Below are 22,745 nucleotides of genomic sequence, written 5' to 3'. Positions count from 1 at the left end.
TTTTCCGGGGCTGGAGCGATAGCACAGCGTTTGCCTTGCAGGAGGCTGACTTGGGATGGGTCCGGGTTCGATTCCTGGCATCCCATATGGTCCCTTGAGCAACTCCTGAGCGCCGTCGGGTGTGGATCCCCCAAGATCAGCCCTCACATAGGTGGTGCTCAGAACTCTGTGCTCAGGGGACCATCTGGGGTACCAGAGATGGAACCACGGTCTGAAGCAAGCCAGGCAAAAATGCCCTCCCTACCCTCTGTGCTATCTCTCCGGTCCCATATGGTGATTTTAGAAGTGCAACGCGCTACGGAGCCACCTCCAGTGATTTCAAAGGCACAATCCCAGCGCCATATGTAAGCCAAAGCACACAACTGACTGTCCACCTTCACTCCCCTCTGCCATGACATGCAGAGAGGCATGCTTTGAGTCTCTGAGCAGAGACGCATTCATTCCCAAGGAGAATTTAGCGTGGCCTCCCCATCGCCAGCCTCTTTCCAGAAATGCCATGCCTGGAAAGGTACCCAGATAGAGGGGTGACAGCCGAGTACCGCTGGCTTCGACGGATCAGGGCAGAGGAGCTAAGGGACCCGCGATCCCAGCCCAGGAAGGAGGCTGAGCTGTGCGGGCAAGAACGGACGGAGGCCCCGGCCGGTGCAGGGCTGGGGACAGTCGAGAAGGAGGCCTCCCGCTGCCTAGACGCGCCCGCCGCGAGGCCGCTCTCTCGCGCTCGACTCGGCCGTTCCTCGGCGGCCCGGAGGCCCGAGCCGGGCCAGGGCTGGGGACAGTCGAGAAGGAGGCCTCCCGCTGCCTAGACGCGCCCGCCGCGAGGCCGCTCTGTCGCCTTCGACTCGGCTGTTCCTCGGCGGCCCGGAGCGGCTCGGAGCGGCATGGCTGCCCTGCCCGACGGCCGCCGGGACTCGGGGGGCGCGGCGCGGCCCGGACGCGGCAGCCCCGGGGCGGACGGCTTTGCTCCGTCGGCGCTGGGCACCCGCGAGCAGTGAGTCCGGCTGGGCCAGGGTCACGCGGGCGGCGCCGGCTGTGCTGGGCCGGAGCGGCGGGCCCGGGCCTGGGGTAGGGTCGGCCTGGCCTGGGCCATCCGACCTAAGGGGTCTTAAGCTTCGTCCCAGGGGGTTAGAGACGCGTCTGGGGGACCCGGAGCCGGATGATCCGACCAATCTTAGGTGGGACCGGACAGAGAGCACGGAGGTGGGGCGTTTGCCTCGCATGCAGATCAGTGGTTCGAACCCCAGCATCCCATATGGCCCCCCAGTGAGCCTGCCAGGAGCGACGTCTGAGTGTAGAGCCAGGAGGAGCCCCTAACTGAGCGCTGCCAGGTGTGACCCCAAAAACAAAAACAAAACAATCTTAGGGGTAAAAATCATTTTAGGGGTGCATCCCGGGGGTCCCTCCTCTAGGGGCAGGGTCGTGGGTATTGGAATCGCAAGAGGCGGAGGGGGCGCGGGTGGATAAGAGGGTGCCTGGAGTAGGAGTATGGGTGACACGGGGGTCTCATTTCGGGGGGTGTGTCCAAACAGTGAAGTCTAGAGAAGGAGGGGTGGTCAGAGATGCGTGGGTCCAGCTGTCACTTGGAGGTGTGTCCCCAAACTGAAGTCTAGAGAAGGAGGGGTGGTCGGGGGTGTGGGGGTCCAGCTGTGACTTGGAGGTGCTGGAGGGGTCAGTCGGGGGTCAGTCGTTTGCACCCCAAGGTACAGCCCCACGGTGGACTTCCAGCATCGCCACTCCCCGCAGCTGGGAAACGTGGCTCTGGGTTTTGCTCCTGGAGAGTGCTGCTGCTGCTGCTGCTGTGACAGCGACACACCGAGGTTGGATTTGGGGCTGCGTTTGGGAGTTGAGGGTATCCTGGGCAAGTGCTCAGCTTTGGCTATTTTGAGCTCGAGCGTTGTTTTTTCTTTTTCTCCACAGTATTTATTTTTTCTGATATAATGCACATAGAAAACTAGAAAAGAAATAGTAAAATATGTTGGACTCAGTGAATCAACTACAGAAATCATGCATATCTAGAACAGTATTCTTTTTTTTTCTCTAATTTTTATTGTGATCAAAGTGAATTACAATTGTTTCACAGAAATGTTTAAGGCACATAGTGACAGTGAATGAGGGGCATTCCCACTCTCTCCCAGTGCTGTTTTCCCTCCACCGCTGTTCCCAGCATGTTCCCATATATAACCTGGATAAGCTCCGCTCTGCTTACCTGTGAAGTTCATTTTTGGTGTTTGGTTTTTTATTATTATTGTTGTTGTTGGTTTTTTATTTTGTTTGAACTTTTTGGGCCACATCCGGCGTCCCTAGACTCCTGGCTCTGTGCTCAGAAATCGCTCTTGGCAGCCTCACGGCTCCATATGGGATGCTTGGAATCAAACCGAGGTCCTTTGGGGTTGGATGAGTGCAGGTCGAATGCCCTGTCTCTGTGCTATCGCTCCAGCCCCTGAAGTTCATTTTTGGACCACAGAGAGAAAGCTCACTGCACTTTCTAGAACTCTAGAACTCTCATTTTGTCAGTTTTTTGTTTTGTTTTGTTTTGCCACAGCCTACAGTGCTCAAAGCTTACTCCTGTATATCTTTGGGGAGAATAGGGGGGTTCCAAGGCAAACATGGTACCTCCTATACTATTTACTTCAGCTCCAATGCTCAAAGTTTCAAACATCTGGTTTTCTTTTTTTGGTTTTTGGGTCAACCCTGCCAGCGCTCACGGTCACTCCTGGCTCTATGCTCAGAAATCCCTCCTGGCAGGCTTGGGGGACCATGTGGGATGCTGGGATTCGAACCACCGACCTTCTGCATGCAAGGCAAACGCCTTACCTCTATGCTATCTCTCCGGCCCCTTACTTTTCTTTTTGAGTCACACCCTGTTGATGCTCAGATGTTACTCTGCACTAAGGAATCCCTCCTGGTCAGGGAACCCTAAAGGGATGCTGAAGATCAAACCCACATTGGCTAAGTGTAGAGCAAGCACCCTCCCCACCGTACATACTATTGCTCTGGCCCCTGTATATTTTAAACATCTTTTATGGCACTGGAGCTATCATACAGTTGGTAGTGTGTTTGCCTGGCACTTACCCCATGGAGGTTCAATTCCCTATATGGTTCTCTGAGACTGCCAGGAGTGATACCTGAGCTCAGAGCCAGGTGTAAGCTCTGAGCACCTCCTGGTATGGTTTTACCCCCCCCCCCACACACACATGCATACACAAAATCCAACCCCAACCCCCATCCTTCTTGAGGATCTCTGCTGCATTAGCAAGGTCACATGTCATTCCTGGTGCAGTCTAATCCCAAACTGTGCTTTACTTTGGAACGTTTCCATAGCTGGGATGTTGTGTACGAGAGAGAGCTTCAGACTTTCCGAGAATATGGAGACAGCGGAGAAATCTGGTGAGTCAGACAAGAACCTCGGAGCCACACACCAAGAGTGCATGTGGGCTTTTTTTCTCTTTGATTTAACTTTATATGGAGAGGTGGAGACTAAGTGCAACTGTGCCCAAGGCTTGCTTCTGGCTCAGTGTTCATGGCTCAGGAGGCCATATGTAGCCTTATTTTATTTTATATGTGGTCCCTATTTTATTTTATGTTTTGGTTTTGAGTCCACACCTTGTGGAACTCACAGGTCAGTTAGGGGAATAATATAAATCATATAGGGTGTTGGATATAACTGGGTCTGCTGCATCTGCATCCTGAACACTATATTCTCTCTCCTCTCCTCTCCTCTCCTCTTTCTTCTCTCTCTCTCTCTCTCTCTCTCTCTCTCTCTCTCTCTCTCTCTCTCTCTCTCTCTCTCTCTCTCTCTCTCTCTCTCTCTCTCTCTCTCTATGTAGGAATGTCTTGAGCTTATTTCTGTGGAATCATATAAATCATATATATATAACTGGGTCTGCTCCATCCTGACACACACACACAACATCTAGGAGTGCTAAGAGTTAACACACACACACACACACACACACACACACACACACACACACACGCGCGCGCGCGCACACGACATCTAGGAGTGCTCAGAGTTTATTTCTGGCTCTGTATTTAGGATGCTGGGGAATGAACTTGTTGATCTTGGGTTGGCTGTGTGTAAGGCAAGTGTCTTATGAGCTGGACTCTCCTTCTGAATCTTCTTTCATGAAAGATAATCAAGAATCTTGAAAAGCTGCTTGTGGGGCTGGAGAGATAGCATGGAGGTAAGGCGTTTGCCTTTCATGCAGAAGGACAGTGATTTGAATCCCAGCATCCCATATGGTCCCCTGGGCCTGCCAGGGGCGATTTGTGAGCATAGAACCAGGAGTAACCCCTGAGTGTTGCTGGGTATGACCCAAAAACAAAACAAAACAAAACAAAAGCTGCTTGTATGGAATATGGTTGTACCTTGGCTCTGTGGTTCTATGTTGTTTGATAAGCTGATTTCACTCTGATAGGTTCGGAGAGGAGAGTATGACTCGACTAATACGGTGGTTGCAGAGGAACAAGATTCCATTGGATGCTGCTGTACTTGATATTGGAACCGGAAATGGTGCTCTTCTGGTTGAACTGGTTAGTACTTTTAGGATTCTAGTGTTAGACCCAAATTGCAAATGTTTAAAAATAGTCTTGCCGGGCCCGGAGAGATAGCACAGCGGTGTTTGCCTTGCAAGCAGCCGATCCAGGACCAAAGGTTGTTGGTTCGAATCCCGGTGTCCCATATGGTCCCCCGTGCCTGCCAGGAGCTATTTCTGAGCAGACAGCCAGGAGTAACCCCTGAGCACCGCCGGGTGTGACCCAAAAACCAAAAAAAAAAAAAAAAAAAAAAAATAGTCTTGCCATTGACGACACCAACAATTTAAATCTAGAATATTCTAGTGGGCCAGAGTGGGCACAGTGGGGAGGGCACTTGTCTGACATCATATGGGATGCCCAGGATCAACCCTGGTTTGATCCCTGGCGTCCCATATGGTCACCCAAGCCTGCCAGGAGTAAATCTGAGCACAGAAACAGAAATAACCCCTGAATACTGCTAGGTATGGCTCCCAAACAAACAAATTTTTGTTTTATTTATTTATTTGTTTGTTTGTTTATTTTTTGGGGAGTCACACCCTTCAGCGCTCAGGATCCACTCCTGGCTCTATGCTAAGAAATGGCTCCTGGGGGCCGGGAAGGTGGCGCTAGAGGTAAGGTAGAGTCTGCCTTGCAAGCACTAGCCTAGGACGGACCTCGGTTCGATCCCCCAGCATCCCATATGGTCCCCCCAAGCCAGGAGCGACTTCTGAGCGCATAGCCAGGAGTAACCCCTGAGCATCAAACGGGTGTGGCCCAAAAACCAAAAAAAAAAAAAAAATAAAAAAGAAAAGAAATGGCTCCTGGCAGGCTCAGGGGACCATATGGGATGCCGGGATTTGAACCACCATCCTTCTGCATGCAAGGCAAATGCCCTATCTCCATGCTATTTCTCTGGTGCAACAAACAAATTTTAAATTCACAGTGTTTTGGGTTTTTGTTTTTTTTTGGGGGGGAGGGGGTCCACACCCAGCAGCGCTCAGGGGTTACTCATAGCTATCTACTCAGAAATCGCTCCTGGCAGGTTCACGGGACCATATGGGATGCCAGGAATCGAACCCTGGTCCATTTCAGATCAGCCACATCCAAGGCAAACTCCCTACTGCTGTGCTATTGCTCTGGCTCCCTTCATTGTGATTTTATGTTTAAATAAAATTGAGGGGCCAGAGCTACAGCACAGTGGGTAAAGCATTTGCCTTCCAAGTGGTCGACCCAGGTTCACTCTCCAACATCCCATACGGTACCGTGAGCATTGCCAGGAGTGATTTCTAAGCACAGACCCAGGAGTAATCACTGAGCACTGCCTGGTGTGGCTCAAAACCAAACAAAAGAAATTTGAGGGGGAGTAAATATATCTGATGATGCTCAGAGCTGACTGACTCTGTCTCATGGGAGCCCTCCTTTTAGACTCGGAACCATAGGGGATGCTGGGGATTGAACCCAGGTTGGCTGTGTGCAAGACAAGCCCCTATGCACTGTGCTATCCTTCTGACTCTGCAGATGTTCTGTTTAGAATTTTGTTTTATTGGGGTCGGAGTGATAGTGCAGTGCTAGGCGTTTCCCTTGAATGAGGCTGACTTAGGACAGACCTCGGTTTGATCCCCCGTGTCCCATATCATCCCTCAAGCCAGGAGTGATTTTTTTTTGTTTGTTTTGTTTTTGTTTTTTGTTTTTGGGCCACACCCTGTGACGCTCAGGGGTTACTTCTGGCTATGCGCTCAGAAGTTGCTCCTGGCTTCTTGGGGGACCATATGGGACGCCGGGGGATCTAACCTCGGTCCGTCCTAGGCTAGCGCAGGCAAGGCAGGCACCTTACCTCCAGCGCCACTGCCCGGCCCCTTTTTTTTGGTTTTGTTTTGTTTTTGGGTCACACCCAGCAGCACTCGGGTTACTCTTTACTCTCTGCTCAGAAATCGCTTCTGGCTGGCAAGGGGACCATATGGGATGTAGGGATTCGAACCACCATTTTCAAGGCAAATGCCCTACCTCTGTGCTATCTCTCCGGCCCCTATTTTGTTACTTTTTTTTTAACCCCCCTCTGGTGTCCCTATTTTGTTACTTTTTTTTTTTTTTGCTTTTTGGGCCACACCAATACTCTGAGGTTGTTGCTCCTGGCTTTGCACTCAAATCACTCCTGGAAGGGACCAGGGGATCATATGGGATGCCCAGAATTAAGTAATTTCTCTCAGACCTGTTTCTTATAAAGCTTTTCTCTAAAGGTTTTATATATTCATATATTTGGTTTTTGGGGTCACACCTGGCTGTGCCCTGGGCTCACTCCTGGCTCTGTGCTCAGGGATTTCCTGGCAGAACCCAGGTAGGGCATGTGCGTGGCAAGAACCTCTCAGCCTAAAGATTTTATCCTTTTTTTTTTTTGTTTTTTTTTTTTTGTTTGTTTTTGAGTCACACCCAGCAACACTCAGGGTTTACTCCTGGCTCTATGCTCAGAAATCGCTCCTGGAAGGCTCAGGGGACCATGTGGGATGCTGGGATTTGAACCACCAACCTTCTGCATGAGAGGCAAACACCTTACCTTCATGCTATCTCTCCGGCCAAGATTTTATAATTTTATGAAAAGGTTTGATATCTTTATATTTGGGGCTAATTTTCATAAGGTTTGAGACATCAGTTGAGCCTCATGAGTTTTATATGTGAATATTGACCCTATGTTCCTCACAGTGGGCTTTATCTGTTTTTGACTGACATACAGCTGATGTGGTCATTATTCGTCTGCACTTTATTCTTTGGGATCAGGTTTCTCTGTTAGCCTGGATTAGATATTCGTTCTGGATTAGACATCTTGGTTCTCTGGGCATTTCGTTTTGTTTACATTTTGGAAATACTGCAGTTGATTGATTCTTTCTGCTTTGAAAGGACCTTTGGGCTCTCTGTACAGTGGTGCCCAGCTGTTTTTTCTGCTAGCTCATACTTGTCTTGGCAGCCTGAGAACGTCAGTTGCTTCACATCCTTATCACCTGGCCTTGTCAATTGATCATTTTGGCCGATCTCCTTGGAATGCAGTGTTATCTTATACATAGTTTGATTCTCATTTTCCTGTGCTAAAGATGCTGAGCATGTGTATAAAAGTTTTCATATGCTTTTTCAACTCTATGACTGATTTTTTTCCTTCTTATTTTTGGAAATACCCAGCTCTGCTCAGGACTAACTGGGGGGGGGGGGGTTTCACTCTTGGCTATACTCACTGGATTCTACATGGTGCCAGATATCGAACTGGAGTCAGTTGCGGGCAAGGCAAATGCCTCAAGTCCTGGACTATCTTTCTTTCTTTCTTTTTTTTTTTTTTTTTTTTTTAGATTTTGGGCCACACCCGGCATTGCTCAGGGGTTACTCCTGGCTGTCTGCTCAGAAATAGCTCCTGACAGGCCTGGGGGACCATATGGGACACTGGGATTCAAACCAACCACCTTTGGTCCTGGATCGGCTGCTTGCAAGGCAAACGCCGCTGTGCTATCTCTCCGGGCCCCCGGACTATCTTTCTGACTTGGGGTTTGTGCTTTTAAATATTGTGGGTAGGAAATCTACCGACAGTCGATAAAGATAACTTTTCCTCCGGATTGTCTATGTCTCGAGGCTTTATTACTTTTCCTTTCATACTTAGGTACTGTTAGGAAATTTTAGGGATGGTTGCATAACATGGCATAATATGACTGTGAGTTCTGGTTTATTATTTCTCAAATATGCAACCTAATAGTGTTAAGTAAAATTCATTCCGTTTATGTGTGAATTAGAGCACATCTAAATCAAATGTTAATACATTTTTCTGCTTTGGGGCAGAAATAGTCGGCGTATATTCTCATCTGCCACAAGAAAATCAATTTTCTTCTTGAAGGAGAAATAAAATATTATAAAAGCAAATGAATCGTCGTCGTAAATTACATACATTTCAACCTTAAGTTTCCACTTATATTCTACAATAAAACTAAAATATCACTGATTATTGAATGGTCTATGTCACTGATCCATTCAAATAAATAAATAAATAAAATGATCCCAGTCTTTTATTACATAGGCAAAAGACTATATTAAAACATTTTAAAAAACTGAATCATAAATTTATTTTTTTTGTCTCTAGGCAAAATTGGGTTTTTCAAACATTACTGGAATCGATTACTCATCTGCAGCCATACAGCTTTCTGGAAGTATCATAGAGAAAGCAGGCTTATCTAACATTATGTTGAAGGTAAGTAACTATTCCAATCACTTGTTTTTATTTATAACAAAAAATTGTAATGTTTAAATATGTCTTTAAAATATGTTGATTTGGGGCCAAAGAGATAGCATGGAGGTAAGGCATTTGCTTTGCATGCAGAAGGATAGTGGTTCAAATCCTGGCATCCCATATGGCCCCCCCCCCCAAGCCTGCCAGGAGTGATTTCTGAGCATAGAGCCAGGAGTAACCCCTGAGCACTGTAGGGTGTAACCCAAACCCCCCCCAAATTAAATTATATTGATATGGGGGCCGGAGTGATAGCATAGTGGTAGAGCATTTGCCTTGTACATGGCTAACCCAGGATGGACCTCCCGGGCATTCCATATGGTCCTCCAACTCAGGACCAATTTCTGAGCGCTTAGCCAGGAGTGATCCCTGAGTACCGGGTGTTGCCCAAAAATAACAACAAAAACAAACAAACAAAAAATAAAATATATTGATTTTGGGGCTGGAGTGGTGTTGCAGCGAGAAGCGTTTGTCTTGCATGCCACTGACCTAGGATGGACTGTGGTTTGATCCCCCCCACCCATGTTCCAGATGGTCCCCCTAGCCAGGAGCGATTTCTGAGTGCATAGCCAAGAGTAACCTCTGAGCATCACTGGGTGTGGCCCAAAAAACAAACAAACAAAATGCTGATTTGCTCTGACATCTTTTGAACTATAAATTTCAGATGGTGACTTCTGAGTTTTTTATTTGGAAGTGCGTATTTTTGTTTGTCTTGGTTTGGTTTGGTTTTTGGGCCACACCTGTCAGCACTCAGGAGTCATTTCTCTCTCTGTGTTCAGAAATTGCTCCTGGCAGGCTCGGGGGACCATATGGGATGCCGGGAACGAACTCTGGTCTGTCCCAGGTTGGCTGCATGTAAGGCAAACGCCCTACCACTGTGCTGTTGCTCCAGTCTCTTGGAGCTTAGCTAGATTTAAGTTAAGTAGATTTGAGTTCACCCTGCCATTGTAGCATGGCTCTGGTCCCTGTCCTAGTGTTTAAATTAGTTTCATGTCCGGAAGCTGCTTTATTTCATCTCCTGTAAGTGGATCCAGGCCTCCTGGGTCCTGTGTCAAACTGAGGCCTCTCTGCTCTAGAACTTCCATTGGGGGGCCAGAGAAGTTGACACAAGGGGTAAAACATCTGCCTTGTGCGCCCTAGCCTAGAACGTACCACGGTTTGATCCCCTGGCATTCTATATGGTCCCCCCAAGCCAGGAGCAATTTCTGAGCACATAGCCAGGAGTAACCTCTGAGCATCAACGGGTGTGCCCCCCACAAAAAAAGGGGGGGGGCCAGCGAGGTGGTGCTAGAGGTCAGGTGTCTGCCTTGCAAGCGCTAGCCAAGGAAGGATGACGGTTCTATCCCCCTGGCATTCTATATGGTCCCCCCAAGCCAGGGGCAATTTCTGAGCATCAAACGGGTGTAGCCCGAAAAACAAAAACAAACGAACAACAAAAAATTTTGTTTAAAAAAAAAAGAACTTCCATTGGGCCAGCAGCTTGCTCCATCATCTCACACAAAACTCACAGATTATTTCCAGCTTCTCTGCTGGGGCCCCAGGGCCCCCACTTCATCCAGCCTAGGCCTCTCTCCTTTGAAACCTCATATCTGGTTCAGAGAGGGTTAGAAATCAGAAGGGTTCTCAGTGTTTCTGGTTCTTCCTTCCTGTCTAGATCAAGCCCCTTGTCTTATACAGCCTGCAGGACTATGCTAGCCTCATTCTCATTCTTGACCCTGTACCAGGCCAGCACACCTGCCTGGAAAGGGAGAGGCCCTGGATGTGACCCTGACTTCCACCTAACGAAGCTCTTTATTTCCTGCCTCTTCTGCCTCTTTCAGCAGCAAAGCAGTCACTTGGCCCTTGAAACACGGCCACTCTGGCCTTCTTTATGGAATTAAGCTCATTGCCCAAGTATTATTACTATTAAAATTATTTTTGGGGTTGGCATGGTGGCGCTAGAGGTAAGGTGTCTGCCTTGCCAGCTCTAGCCTAGGACGGACCGATGTTCGATTCCCCGGCGTCCCATATGGTCCCCCAAGCCAGGAGCGACTTCTGAGTGCATAGCCAGGAGTAACCCCTGAGCATCACTGGGTGTGGCCCAAAAACCAAAAACCAAAAGAAAAAAAAACCAAAAAATATTATTTTGGGGGTGGCCAGAGCGATAGCACAGTGGTAGTACATTTGCCTTGCACATGGCTGACCCAGGATGACCTTGGTTCGATCCCCTGTGTCCCATATGGTCCCCCAAGCCAAGAGCGATTTCTGAGCACATAGCCAGGATCAACCCCTGAGCGTCAGCGGGTGTGGCCCAAAAACCAAAATTAAATAAATAAAGATTAAAAAAAAAGCTATTTGTTTCTGATCCAGAGCGATAGCACAGCAGGTAGGGCATTTGTCTTGCATGCAGCCCACCTGGGTTTGGTCCTTGATATCCCTTATGTCCCATAAACCTGCTAGTAGTGATTTCTTTTTTTTTTTCTTTTGGTTTTTGGGCCACACCCGGCGGTGCTCAGGGGTTACTCCTGGCTGTCTGCTCAGAAATAGCTCCTGGCAGGCACGGGGGACCCTATGGGACACCGGGATTCGAACCAACCACCTTTGGTCCTGGATCGGCTGCTTGCAAGGCAAACGCCGCTGTGCTATCTCTCCAGGCCCTAGTAGTGATTTCTAAGTCAGAGCAGGAGTAACCCCTGAGTGCCACTGAGTGTGGCCCAAAAATAAAAGTAAAATAAAATTATTTGGGTTTTTTTTTTTTTTTTTTTTGGTTTTTGGGCCACACCCAGTGACGCTTAGGGGTTACTCCTGGCTATGAACTCAGAAATCGCTCCTGGCTTGGGGGACCATATGGGACACTGGGGGATCGAACCGTGGTCCGTCCTAGGCTGGCGCAGGCAAGGCAGACGCTTTACCCCTTGTGCCACTGCTCTGGCCCTGTTTCTTAGTTTTGGCTCTGAGCTCAGAGATCACTTCTGTTGGGCTCAGGGAGACAATGTGGGAGGCCAGGACTTGGCTACAAACAAGGCAAACTCTCTACCTGCTGTATTCGTGTTCCAGAGGCCAAATTTTTTTTTTTGGTTTGATTTTGGCACCACATTTGTTGGCCCCCAGGGGTTACTCCTGGCTGTGTAGTTGAAATCACTTCTGGAGGCCAGAGAGATAGCACAGTGGGTAGGGTATTTTGCTTTGCATTCGGCTGACCTGGGTTTGATATCCAGCATCCCATATGGTCTCTTGAGCCTGCCAGAAGTGATTTCTGAGCACAGAGCAAGGGGTAACCCCTAAGCACCACCAGGTATGTCCCCAAAACAAAAACAAACAAACAAAAAATAAAACAAAAAAATCCCTCCTGGTAGACTTTAGGACCCTATGGAGTGCTAGGGTTGAACCTGGGTCAGCCATGTGGTATCTCTCCAGCTCCTCACCATTCTTTTTTTTTGTTTGTTTTGGTTTTTTTGGACCACACCCAGCGGTGCTCAGGGGTTACTCCTGGCTGTCTGCTCAGAAATAGCTCCTGGCAGGCACGGGGGACCATATGGGACACCGGGATTTGAACCAAACACCTTTGGTCCTGGATCGGCTGCTTGCAAGGCAAACACCGCTGTGCTATCCATCCGGGCCCCTTACCATTCTTTTTTATTATTCATTTATTTGTTTATTTATTGGGTTTTGGGCCACACCTAGTGGTGCTCAGGGGTTACTCTTGGCTCTATACTCAGAAATCACTTCTGTGGGGCCAGAGTGATAGCACAGTGGTAGGGCATTTGCCTTGCATGCGGCCTACCTGGGAGGGACCTAGTTTGATTCCCTGCATTCTATATGGTCCTCCAGCCTGCCAAGAGTGATTTTTGAGTGCAGAACCAGGAGTAACCCCTGTGCACTGCTGGGTGTAGCCCAAAAATAAATATAAATAATAAATGAATGAATAAAGTTAAAAAAATAAAGTTTAAAAAAAAAAGAAATTGGGGCCGGGTGGTGGCGCTAAAGGTAAGGTGCCTGCCTTGCCTGCGCTAGCCTTGGACGGACCGAGGTTCGATCCCCCGGTGTCCCATATGGTCCCCCAAGCCAGGAGTAACCCCTGAGCATTACCGGGTGTGGCCCAAAAACCAAAAAAAAAAAAAAACAAAAAAAAAACAAGAAATCACTCCTGGCAGGCTCAGGGGACCACATGGGATACCAGAGATTGAACCTAGGTTTGTCCCAGCATGGCTATATGCGAGAGAAATGCCCTACAGTGCACTGTGCTATTGCTCTGGCTTCTCTTTCCGCCATTGTTTTTACTTATTTCTTTTCCCTTTTTGTGATGGGGACTAAGCCTGTAGTGCCACACATGTCCAAAGGAGCTATATTTGGGGCCCAAATCATTATACATGTTTTGGAAGTGGATGTAGGTCATGTAGGCCACTCTTTCAAAAGCTTGTAATGTACCAGATTGTCAAACATATTGATGAATCACTTTCAGAATATAAAGTGTATTATGTTACTAGTTGAAACATTGTGGCTTGAGACATTTTTTTTTGTTTGTTTTATTTTGCTTTTTTAGGGGTGGGGCGCTCAGAAATTGCTCCTGGCTTGAGGGATCATATGGGATGCTGGGGATCGAACCCAGGTCTGTCCTGGGTCATCCACATACAAGACAAACGCCCTACCACTGCGCTATCACACGCCCCTAATTTCTTTCTTTCTTTTTTTTTAATTTTTGCCCCTAATTTCTTAAGTTTTATACAATTCATTATATCCATTACTTGCCCTGTGAAGTACTGAGTTCATATAGAAATCCCTTTTCTTTTTCTGGTTTTGCTTTTGGGTTTTTGGATCATACTCGGTGATGCTCAGGGCTTACTCCTGGCTCTGCACTCAGGAATTACTTTTTTTTTTTTTTTGGTTTTGGGTCACACCCGGCAGCACTCAGAGGCCACCCCTGGTTCTAGGCTCAGAAATCGCTCCTGGCAGGCTCGGGGGACCATATAGGATGCTGGGATTCGAACTACCATCCTTTTGCATGCAAGACAAAGGAAGGAAGGAAGGAAGGAAGGAAGGAAGGAAGGAAGGAAGGAAGGAAGGAAGGAAGGAAGGAAGGAAGGAAGGAAGGAAGGAAGGAAGGAAGGAAGGAAGGAAGGAGAAAGAAAGGAAGGAAGAAAGGAAGAAAGAGAAAGAAAGAAAGAAAGAAAGAAAGAAAGAAAGAAAGAAAGAAAGAAAGAAAGAAGAAAGGAAGGAAGGAAGGAAGGAAGGAAGGAAGGAAGGAAGGAAGGAAGGAAGGAAGGAAGGAAGGAAGGAAGGAAGAAAGGAAGAAAGGAAGAAAGGAAGAAAGGAAGAAAGAAAGAAAGAAAGAAGAAAGAAAGGAAGGAAGAAAGAAAGAAAGAAAGAAAGAAAGAAAGAGAAAGAAAGAAAGAAAGAGAGAAAGAGAGAGAGAGAGAAAGAAAGAAAGAAAGAAAGAAAGAAAGAAAGAAAGAAAGAAAGAAAGAAAGAAAGAAAGAAAGAAAGAAAGAAAGAAAGAAAGAAATTCAAAATACATGTATTAAGAATATGAATGTCAGGGCTGGAGTGATAGCACAATGGTAGGATGTTTGCCTTGCACACTGCTGACCCAGGACAGACCTGGACCCAGGACAGACCTGGATTCGATCCTTGGTGTCCCTTATGATCCCTCGAGCCAGGAGTGATTTCTGAGTGCTTAGCCAAGAGTTACTCCTGAATGTTATTGGGTGTGGCCCAAAAACCTAAATAAATAAATAAATAAATAAATGAAGAAGAACAAGAAGAAGAATATGAATAGGCACTTTTCATTCTTAGCATTTTGTATGTTATCACTTAGTCCAGTCAAGATTGCTTGTTAATTGCCCTTTCTCCTTGGGAATTGGAATTTTTTGAATAGGTAGAAGACTTTTTGAATCTCTCTACAAGTCTGCGTGGCTTCCAGATTTGCATCGACAAAGGTACATTTGATGCTGTCAGCCTGAGCCCTGATGATGCTTCGGAGAAGCGGAAGCAGTACCTGAGCTCACTGGCTTGCGCCCTGCAGACAGGAGGTTTTTTCCTGATAACCTCGTGCAATTGGACCAAGGAAGAGCTGCTGACTGAATTCAGCAATGGTGAATATAAGACAGGATGTTTCAGTGTATCCTTGTCTGCAGTTAGAGGTGTTGATTTACTCCCTTTAGTATTAGTGTTTTTCTTTCCTATTTGTAGAAAATGCCTTCTTTGGGGCCGGGCGGTGGCGCTCGAGGTAAGGTGCCTGCCTTACCTGCGCTAGCCTAGGAGACGGACCGCGGTTCGATCCCCCGGCGTCCCATATGGTCCCCCAAGCCAGGAGCGACTTCTGAGCGCATAGCCAGGAGTAACCCCTGAGCGTCACCGGGTGTGGCCCAAAAACAAAAAAAAAAAAAAAAAAAAAAAAAAAGAAAATGCCTTCTTTGTTAATAACCTTGGTAGTACTTTTGTTTTAGGTCCACACCAGGTGGTGGTGGCACTCAGAGGTCATTCCTGGCTGAACTCAGGGACCGTATGGGATGCCAGGTATTGAAACTGGGTTGGTCACGTACAAGCAAACATCCTTCCTGTTCTATCTCTCCAACCCCAGAGACTCAGAGTCCTTTTAAAAATTCAGAGATTCAAAAAAAAAAAAAAATTCAGAGATTCTGGGACCCGCAGAGATAGCACAGCGGCATTTGCCTCGCAAGCAGCCGATCCAGGACCAAAGGTGGTTGGTTCGAATCCCAGTGTCCCATATGGTCCCCCGTGCCTGCCAGGAGCTATTTCTGAGCAGACAGCCAGGAGAAACCCCTGAGCACCGCCGGGTGTGACCCAAAAAACAAAACAAAACAAACAAAAATTCAGAGATTCTGGCAGGGAAGTATGAAAAGTTATGAGCCTATAAAAATTTAATTCTTGGATTCTTGGGGCTAGAGCAGTAGCACAGCAGATAGGGTGTTTGCCTTGCATTCAGATGACCCAGGTTCGATCCATAGCATCACATATGTTTGCCTGGAGTGATTCTTGAGTGCAGAGGCAGGAGTAACCCTGAGCATCTCCAGGTGTGGCCCAAACAAACATTCACAAATTAAATTTTCTATATCAGATAAATAATCTGCTATTTAAAAAAAATCAAATCACACATGCTTCTGAATTCAAAGTGTTCTGGCTTCCTCTTCTTTGTTGTTGTGGTAGTGGTGTCCTACCCAGATATTACTCCTGGCTCTGTGGTCAGGGATCAGTCCTGGTATGGCTTGTGGGGAGCCATCTGCATTACTGGGGACTGAACCAGGTTGGCAGTGTGTAGTGCAAGTGCTTTACCCTATTACTGTCTCTCTGGCTGCTTTAAGGGATATTTTACCTGCTAATATATGCAGTAGAAAGACATATGGGGAGAAATATCCTGAGAACTTATACTGAAAATTTTTTTTTACCTACTTAGACTCATTTACAGATTTATTGTTTTGGTTTTGTTTTGGGATCACACCTGGTAATATTCAGAACTTACTCCTGGGCTCTTTGCTCAGGAATCACTTCTGGCAGTGCTGGGAGACTAGATGAGATACTGGGGATCAAACCCAGGCTGGTTTGGCCACTTGCAAGTCAGATGCCCTATGCATGAGCTATCACTCCAGCCCCTCAGATTTAGTTTTTTTCTTTGTTTTGTTTTGTTTTTGGATTTTGGGCCACACCCAGTGATGCTCAGGGGTTACTCCTGGCTATGCGTTCAGAAATCGTTCCTGGCTTAGGGGACTATATGGGAAGCCGGGGATAGAACCCAGGCCTGTCTTGGGTCAGCCACATGCAAGGCAAATGCCCTTCCGCAGTGCTATGGCTCTGGCCCCTCAGTTTTAGTTTTTAATTTTTTTTTTTTTTTTTTTTTGGTTTTTGGGTCACACCCTGTGACGCTCAGGGGTTACTCCTGGCTATGCGCTCAGAAGTTGCTCCTGGCTTCTTGGGGGACCATATGGGACGCCGGGGGATCGAACTGCGGTCCGTCCTAGGCTAGCGCAGGCAAGGCAGGCACCTTACCTCCAGCGCCACCGCCCGGCCCCTTTTAATATTTTTTAACCCTTCTTTCCCCTCACCCCATATATTCTCCCCCTCCCCCGCCCCCCCGAGTGCTTAGGGGTTGCTCCCAGTGCCCTGTTCCCAAGTCCCTGTTCCTGATCACTCCAAGAACTGCAGGGGATTTCCAGGCCTCCTGTTTGTAAAAACATATTAAGATCCCCTTTGGCCCCAAGTTTGAGATTTTCAGAGGAGTGGGAGACAGTTTTAGGCTGGAATATGAAGAAACAAATAAAAGATGACATTTATGACTGAGGCTTGAACCTCAGTTGTTAGGAGTTCCTGAAATGAATTTAGATCCCACAGCCATCACGGGAGAGGGTTTGTTTGCTTTGTGGTGGGATCCGGGTTGGAGTGGGCTGCAGGGGAGATACTTTTATGCATGATCATGTCCAAGTCATAGAATGGACAAGTGAGATGGTTCAGGCTGAAATTGCTCTGGGGTTTCCTCACCACCGCCTCCAGAAGCAGGAATTCCGCAGCATTTACTGTCTTTTATTTTATGCCATTACTTTTTTTTTTTTTTTTTTTTTTTTGTGGGTTTTGGGTCATACCCGGCGGTGCTCAGGGGCCATTCCTGGCTCCAGGCTCAGAAATTGCTCCTGGCAGGCATGGGGTACCATATGGGACGCCGGGATTCGAACCGATGACCTCCTGCATGAAAGGCAAACACCTCACCTCCATGCTATCTCTCCGGCCCCTATGCCATTACTTTTATTCTCAAATTCCCCTAGTATTTTCTGATTTTATTTCATGCTGTTACTTTTATTCTCATCCATCTTAAATGTGTCTCCTTTATGTGGCATCTGGGATCAATCATCTTCTCTCTTTCAGAACTGACAGATTCTTTTGTTTGGTTGGTTTAGAACCACACCCAGTGACGCCAGGGGTTACTCCTGCCTCTGTGATCAGAAATCACTCCTGGTAGGTTCAGGGGACCACATGGGATGCTGGGGATTGAACCTGGGTTGTCTGAGTGTAAGGCAAACGCCCTCCCCACTGTGTTATCGCTCTAGCCCCTGAACTCAATGGTTTTAATAAACACTCTAGGTTCCACCATGGAGGGCGAGTTCCTCTCCTGCTTTGAAACTTCAGGGGTTTACTCATGCCTGGAACCCCACTCATCTGTCTTTGGTAACGAGAAACAGTCTCACTCTGGCTGGTGCAGCTTGTGCTTGGGAGGCCTCGTGGCCGAGAATGACCCTGGCGATTCTTGAACATGGGCACCACTTCAGAAACCAGGACAGAATCTAAATGAATTTAAAGTTTTGTTTTGTTTTGTTTCAGTTTGGTTTGGTTTGGTTTTGGTTTTTGGGCCACACCCAGTGGCACTCAGGTTTCTCCTGGCTCTGCGCTCAGAAATTACTCCTGGCAGGCTTGCGGGACCATATGGAATGTTGGGTATTGAAACCTGGTTGGCTGTGTACAAGGTAAATGCCCTACCCGCAATGCTATTGTTCTGGCCCCGAATTTAAATTTATTTACATTTAAATTTTGAATTTAAAACCGGGTCTCGGACTCTTCTGGTAGCATGGAAAGGCCTTCCCGCTGGCATCTTTCCGAAGTGCTTTTGGAGCCTGAGACTGGCAGACCATTATATATCCTGCTGCCTCTCTGCTGCAGGGCTTGTAGACACAAACCCTGGGTCTTTCTTTTTTTCTTTTTTCTTTTTTTAACTGGGTCTTTTTTTTTTTTTTTTTTTTTTTTTTTGGGTTTTTGGGTCACACCTGGCAGTACTCAGGGGCTACTCCTGGCTCCACGCTCAGAAATCACTCCTGGCAGGCTCAGGGGACTATGTAGGACACCGGGATTCGAACCAATGACCTTCTGCATGAAAGGCAAATGCCTTACCTCCATGCTATCTCTCCAGCCCCTAACTGGGTTTTTCTTAAAGGTTTCTTTTCTCTTTCCTAACTTGAAACAAGTATTCATCTGCCCTGAAACAAACCCCACATAGTTCACCCTTGTAACCTTACTTCTCCACGTTTTTGGGGTTTTTTTTGTTTGTTTGTTTTGTTTTGGGCCACACCTGTTGGTGCTCAGAGGTTCCTCCTGGCTATCTGCTCAGAAAAAGCTCCTGGCAGGCAGGGGGGACCAACCATATGGGATGACGGGATTCGAACCAGCCACCTTCGGTCCTGGATTGGCTGCTTGCAAGGCAAACACTGCTGTGCTATCTCTCCGGCCCCACTTATCCACATTTTTGCTTTCTTTGTTTTAATGAGGATCATTTGCCACATTGGCTAATAAATTATTATCCAAAAGACTTGCCCACTTAAACTACTGAATTCAAAATAACAAAGGCTCCTTTATCTTGCGATAAAGATAGAAAGAGGGGCCCAGGAAGACCCTGTTCAAGTATTAGATAGAGCACATACCTAGCACTTAGTAGTCCCTAAACTCTGACTCAGACATGCACTGTTTTATGGATTTTTGTTTGGTTGGCTTGGGGGACCATTCCTGGCAATGCGCAGGGTTTATTATTCCTGATCTGCACTCAGGGATCATTCCTTTGGGGACTTTGTGGGGGATGCTGAGTATCAAACGTGGGCCAGCCACAAGACTATCACTCTGGTCCCTTAAGATTGTTTTTGGGTGATACCCGACAGCATTCAGGAGCTATTCCTGGCTCTGCGCTCAGAAATCGCTCCTGGCAGGCATAGGGGACCATATGGGGATGCTGAGATTCAAACCATTGTCCATCCTGAATCGGTTGCGTGCAAGGCAAATGCCCTACCGCTGTGCCCCTCTTAAGATAATTTTTTTTTTTTTTTTTTTTGTGGTTTTTGGGTCACACCCGGCAGTGCTCAGGGGTTATTCCTGGCTCCAGGCTCAGAAATTGCTCCTGGCAGGCACGGGAGGACCATATATGGGACGCTGGGATTCGAACCGATGACCTCCTGCATGAGAGGCAAACGCCTTACCTCCATGCTATCTCTCCGGCCCCCTTAAGATAATTTTTATTGAGCTGAATTTTGTTAGAAAGATGTGAGAGGAGAGAAAGAAAAGTTACGAGCTAAGGAAAGAACATAGGCTTCCCCAAAATAGGAGAAAAACAAGCCCAGAGATAAGGGAGATTTGTTCCTAGGCATTTGAATGCAAGCCTGACCAGATAGCGAGTCTGCAGCTTATTTCTTGTCTGTTTCTTGTCCAGCCCTAAGGGGCCAGGGGTGGGGTGTGCATTAAAAAACTTGATGGAGGAGCCAGAGCCATAGCACAGTGGCAGGGAGTTTGCCTTGCACACTGCTGACCAGGGACATACCCAGGTTCTATCTATCTCTGGCATCACATATGGTCTCCCGAGCCTGCCAGGAGTGATTTCTGAACACCGGGCCAGCATTAACCCCTGAACAACGCCATGTGTGACTCAAGACCACCCCCAAAATAAAAAAAAATAAAATAAATAAAAATAAAAATGTGATGGAATTGAAAAACCATCACATGAAATCTCGAGTATGGGGCCCGGAGAGATAGCACAGCGGCGTTTGCCTTGCAAGCAGCCTATCCAGGACCAAAGGTGGTTGGTTTGAATCCCAGTGTCCCATATGGTCCCCCATGCCTGCCAGGAGTTATTTCTGAGCAGACAGCCAGGAGTAACCCCTGAGCACTGCTGGGTGTGGCCCCCCCCAAAAAAAAGAAATCTCGAGTATGTTTTTTTGTTTTTTGTTTGTTTGTTTGTTTGTTTTGGGGCCACACCAAGCAGTGCTCAGGGGTTACTCCTAACTGCACTCAGAAATCGCTTCTGGCAGGCACAGGGGACCATATGAAATACTGGAGATCGAACCCAGGTCTGCCCTGGGTTGGCCGATTGCAAGGCAAATACTCTACTGCTGTACTATAACTCTGACTCAGAAATTGAGAGTTTTGAATGAATCTGTGTTTTGCTTTTGGCTTTCGCCACACCCCGTAGTACTTGGGGGACCACTTGGTGCTAGATTCTAGCAAGGGATGGCTTCATGCAAGACAAAAAAAATTTTTTTGTTTTTGGGTCACACCCGGCAGTGCTTGGGTTACTCCTGGCTCTATGCTCAGATATCGCTCCATGCTCAGATATCGCTCCTGGCAGGCTCAGGGGACATAATGGGATGCCGGGATTCAAACCACTGACCTTCTGCATGCGAGTCAAACGCCCTACCTCCATGCTATCTCTCTGGCCCTGCAAGACAAACTTAAGCCTTCATACCAGGGCTGCAGAGAGAGCACAGGGACGAAAGCACTTGCCATGCATGCAGCCGACTCAGGTTGACCCAGGTTCAGTCCCCAGCATCCCATGTGGTTCCCATGCACTTCCAGGAGTGATTCCTAAGCACAGAGCCCAGAGTCGGCCTGAGCATCACTGGGTGTGGCCCCCAAACAAACAAATGAACAAACAAACAAAAACCCTTTGAACTATCTCAGGCTCTATAATCATTCTGGTTCAAAAGGTTTCTATGTACATTATTTGTTTTTGTTTTTGTTTAGTTTTTTTGCTTTTGGCTTTTAGGTTACTCCTGGCTCTGTGCTCAGAAATCGCTCCTGGCAGACTTGGGGGACCATGCCGGGAATTGAACCTGGGTCCATCCACGGTTGGCCACGTGCAAGGCAAACACCCTAGTGCAAGGCAAATGCCCTATTGCTGTGCTATGTCTCTGGCCCCTTTTCTGTTTGTTTGTTTGTTTTCTATGTACATTATTAATCGAATTTCTCTCACCGCAGAGCTCATGAAAGTATTTTCATTTTGTCTGGCAGGATTTGAGCTTTTCGAAGAGCTGCCAACGCCCAGGTTCAGTTTTGGGGGCAGATCTGGGAACAGCGTCACAGCCTTGGTTTTCCGGAAAGTGTGAGACCCACTGGGCTACTTCATCCTGTTTCATTCTCTATCACGAGGGACCTACTACAGCTAGTGGCAGGTGCCACCTGCCCAGTGAGTACTCAGAAGGCAGCATCTGAACCAGATGATGTGTCTTATGATAGTAATTGGGACCGAAGCTATAGCACACTGGGGAGGGTGCTTGCCTTGCATGTGGCCTAATCTGGATTCAATCCTCGGCTTCCCATATGGTCACCCAAACACCGCCAGGAATGACCTCTGAGCACAGAGCCCGAATTAATCCCTGAGCACTGCCACGTGTGACCCAAAAAACAACAACAACAACAATAATATGCATTTAATTGATCAGGTTTTAGAATCAACCTGAATAATTTAAATTTTCTTTTGTACTGAAAAATGTGTTTTTCATTTTCTTTTTAAAACAACATCCTGTAGGGGCTGGAGTGATAGCCCAGTGGTAGGGCATTTGCCTTGCATGCAGCTGTCCAGGACGGATCTGTTTGATCTCCAACGTCCCATATGGTCCCCTAAGCCAGGAGTGATTTCTGGGCATATAGTCAGAAGTAACCCCAAAGAGTCACTGGGTGTGGCCCAATCCTGCTCCCCCACCAAAAAAAAAAAATACAAAAACATCCTGTAACTGTTGGAGAGTTAGAGCCACTCATGAATTGACAGCGAGTGAGCAAATTCCTTATTCTTTTTTTTGTTTGTTTGTTTTTGGATCACACCCGGCAGTGCTCAAGGGTCACTCCTGGCTCCACACTCAGAAATCACTCCTGGCAGGCTGGGGGACCATACGGGGATGCTGGGATTCGAACCACCGTCCTTCTTCATGAAAGGCAAATTCCTTACCTCCATGCTATCTCTCCGGCCCCACGTTCCTTATTCTTTTTTGTTTTGTTTCGTTTTTGTTTGTTTTTGGGCCACACCCATTTGATGCTCAGGGGTTCTTCCTGGCTATGCGCTCAGAAATCGCTCCTGGCTTGGGGGGACCATATGGGACGCCAGGGGATTGAACCGCGGTCCATCCTACGCTAGTGCTTGTAAGGCAGACACCTTACCTCTAGCGCCACCTTCCCGGCCCCACGTTCCTTATTCTTGAGCCTGGAGAAGGGGAATCGGACTCAGCTGCTTGTGAAGACTTGGTTA

At 47.5% G+C, this 22,745-nt stretch overlaps 1 protein-coding gene across 2 annotated transcripts; it reads left to right on the top strand.

Moving 5' to 3' along the window:
- Nucleotides 1–878: 878 nt before the first annotated feature.
- On the top strand, nt 879–22,286 carry EEF1AKMT2 (EEF1A lysine methyltransferase 2). Of its 2 annotated transcripts, XM_049764528.1 has the most exons (6): nt 879–988; nt 3,319–3,384; nt 4,416–4,530; nt 8,624–8,731; nt 14,622–14,838; nt 21,515–22,286. In XM_049764528.1, exons 1-6 carry the CDS (start codon nt 879–881, stop codon nt 21,607–21,609), a joined length of 711 nt encoding a protein of 236 aa, XP_049620485.1. In that variant the 3' UTR covers nt 21,610–22,286. The 2 variants fall into 2 exon arrangements, with proteins under 2 accessions (XP_049620485.1, XP_049620486.1); XM_049764529.1 differs by lacking the exons at nt 879–988; nt 3,319–3,384 and having other exon boundaries at nt 4,478–4,534; nt 21,515–22,284.
- Nucleotides 22,287–22,745: the final 459 nt, after the last annotated feature.

This window comes from Suncus etruscus, chromosome 17, assembly GCF_024139225.1.
Source record: "Suncus etruscus isolate mSunEtr1 chromosome 17, mSunEtr1.pri.cur, whole genome shotgun sequence".
NCBI lineage: Eukaryota > Metazoa > Chordata > Mammalia > Eulipotyphla > Soricidae > Suncus > Suncus etruscus.
The sequence above is the reverse complement of the archived record's forward strand: the minus strand, read 5'-3'. Positions and strand labels throughout refer to the sequence as shown.

Coding starts and splice junctions, on each gene's coding strand:
- EEF1AKMT2 (XM_049764528.1), top strand. CDS start 879: ATGGCTGCCCTGCCCGACGGCCGCCGGGACTCGGGGGGCGCGGCGCGG. Junction 3,385..4,415: donor GGAGACAGCGGAGAAATCTG/GTGAGTCAGACA, acceptor TCACTCTGATAG/GTTCGGAGAGGAGAGTATGA. Junction 8,732..14,621: donor TATCTAACATTATGTTGAAG/GTAAGTAACTAT, acceptor TTTTTTGAATAG/GTAGAAGACTTTTTGAATCT.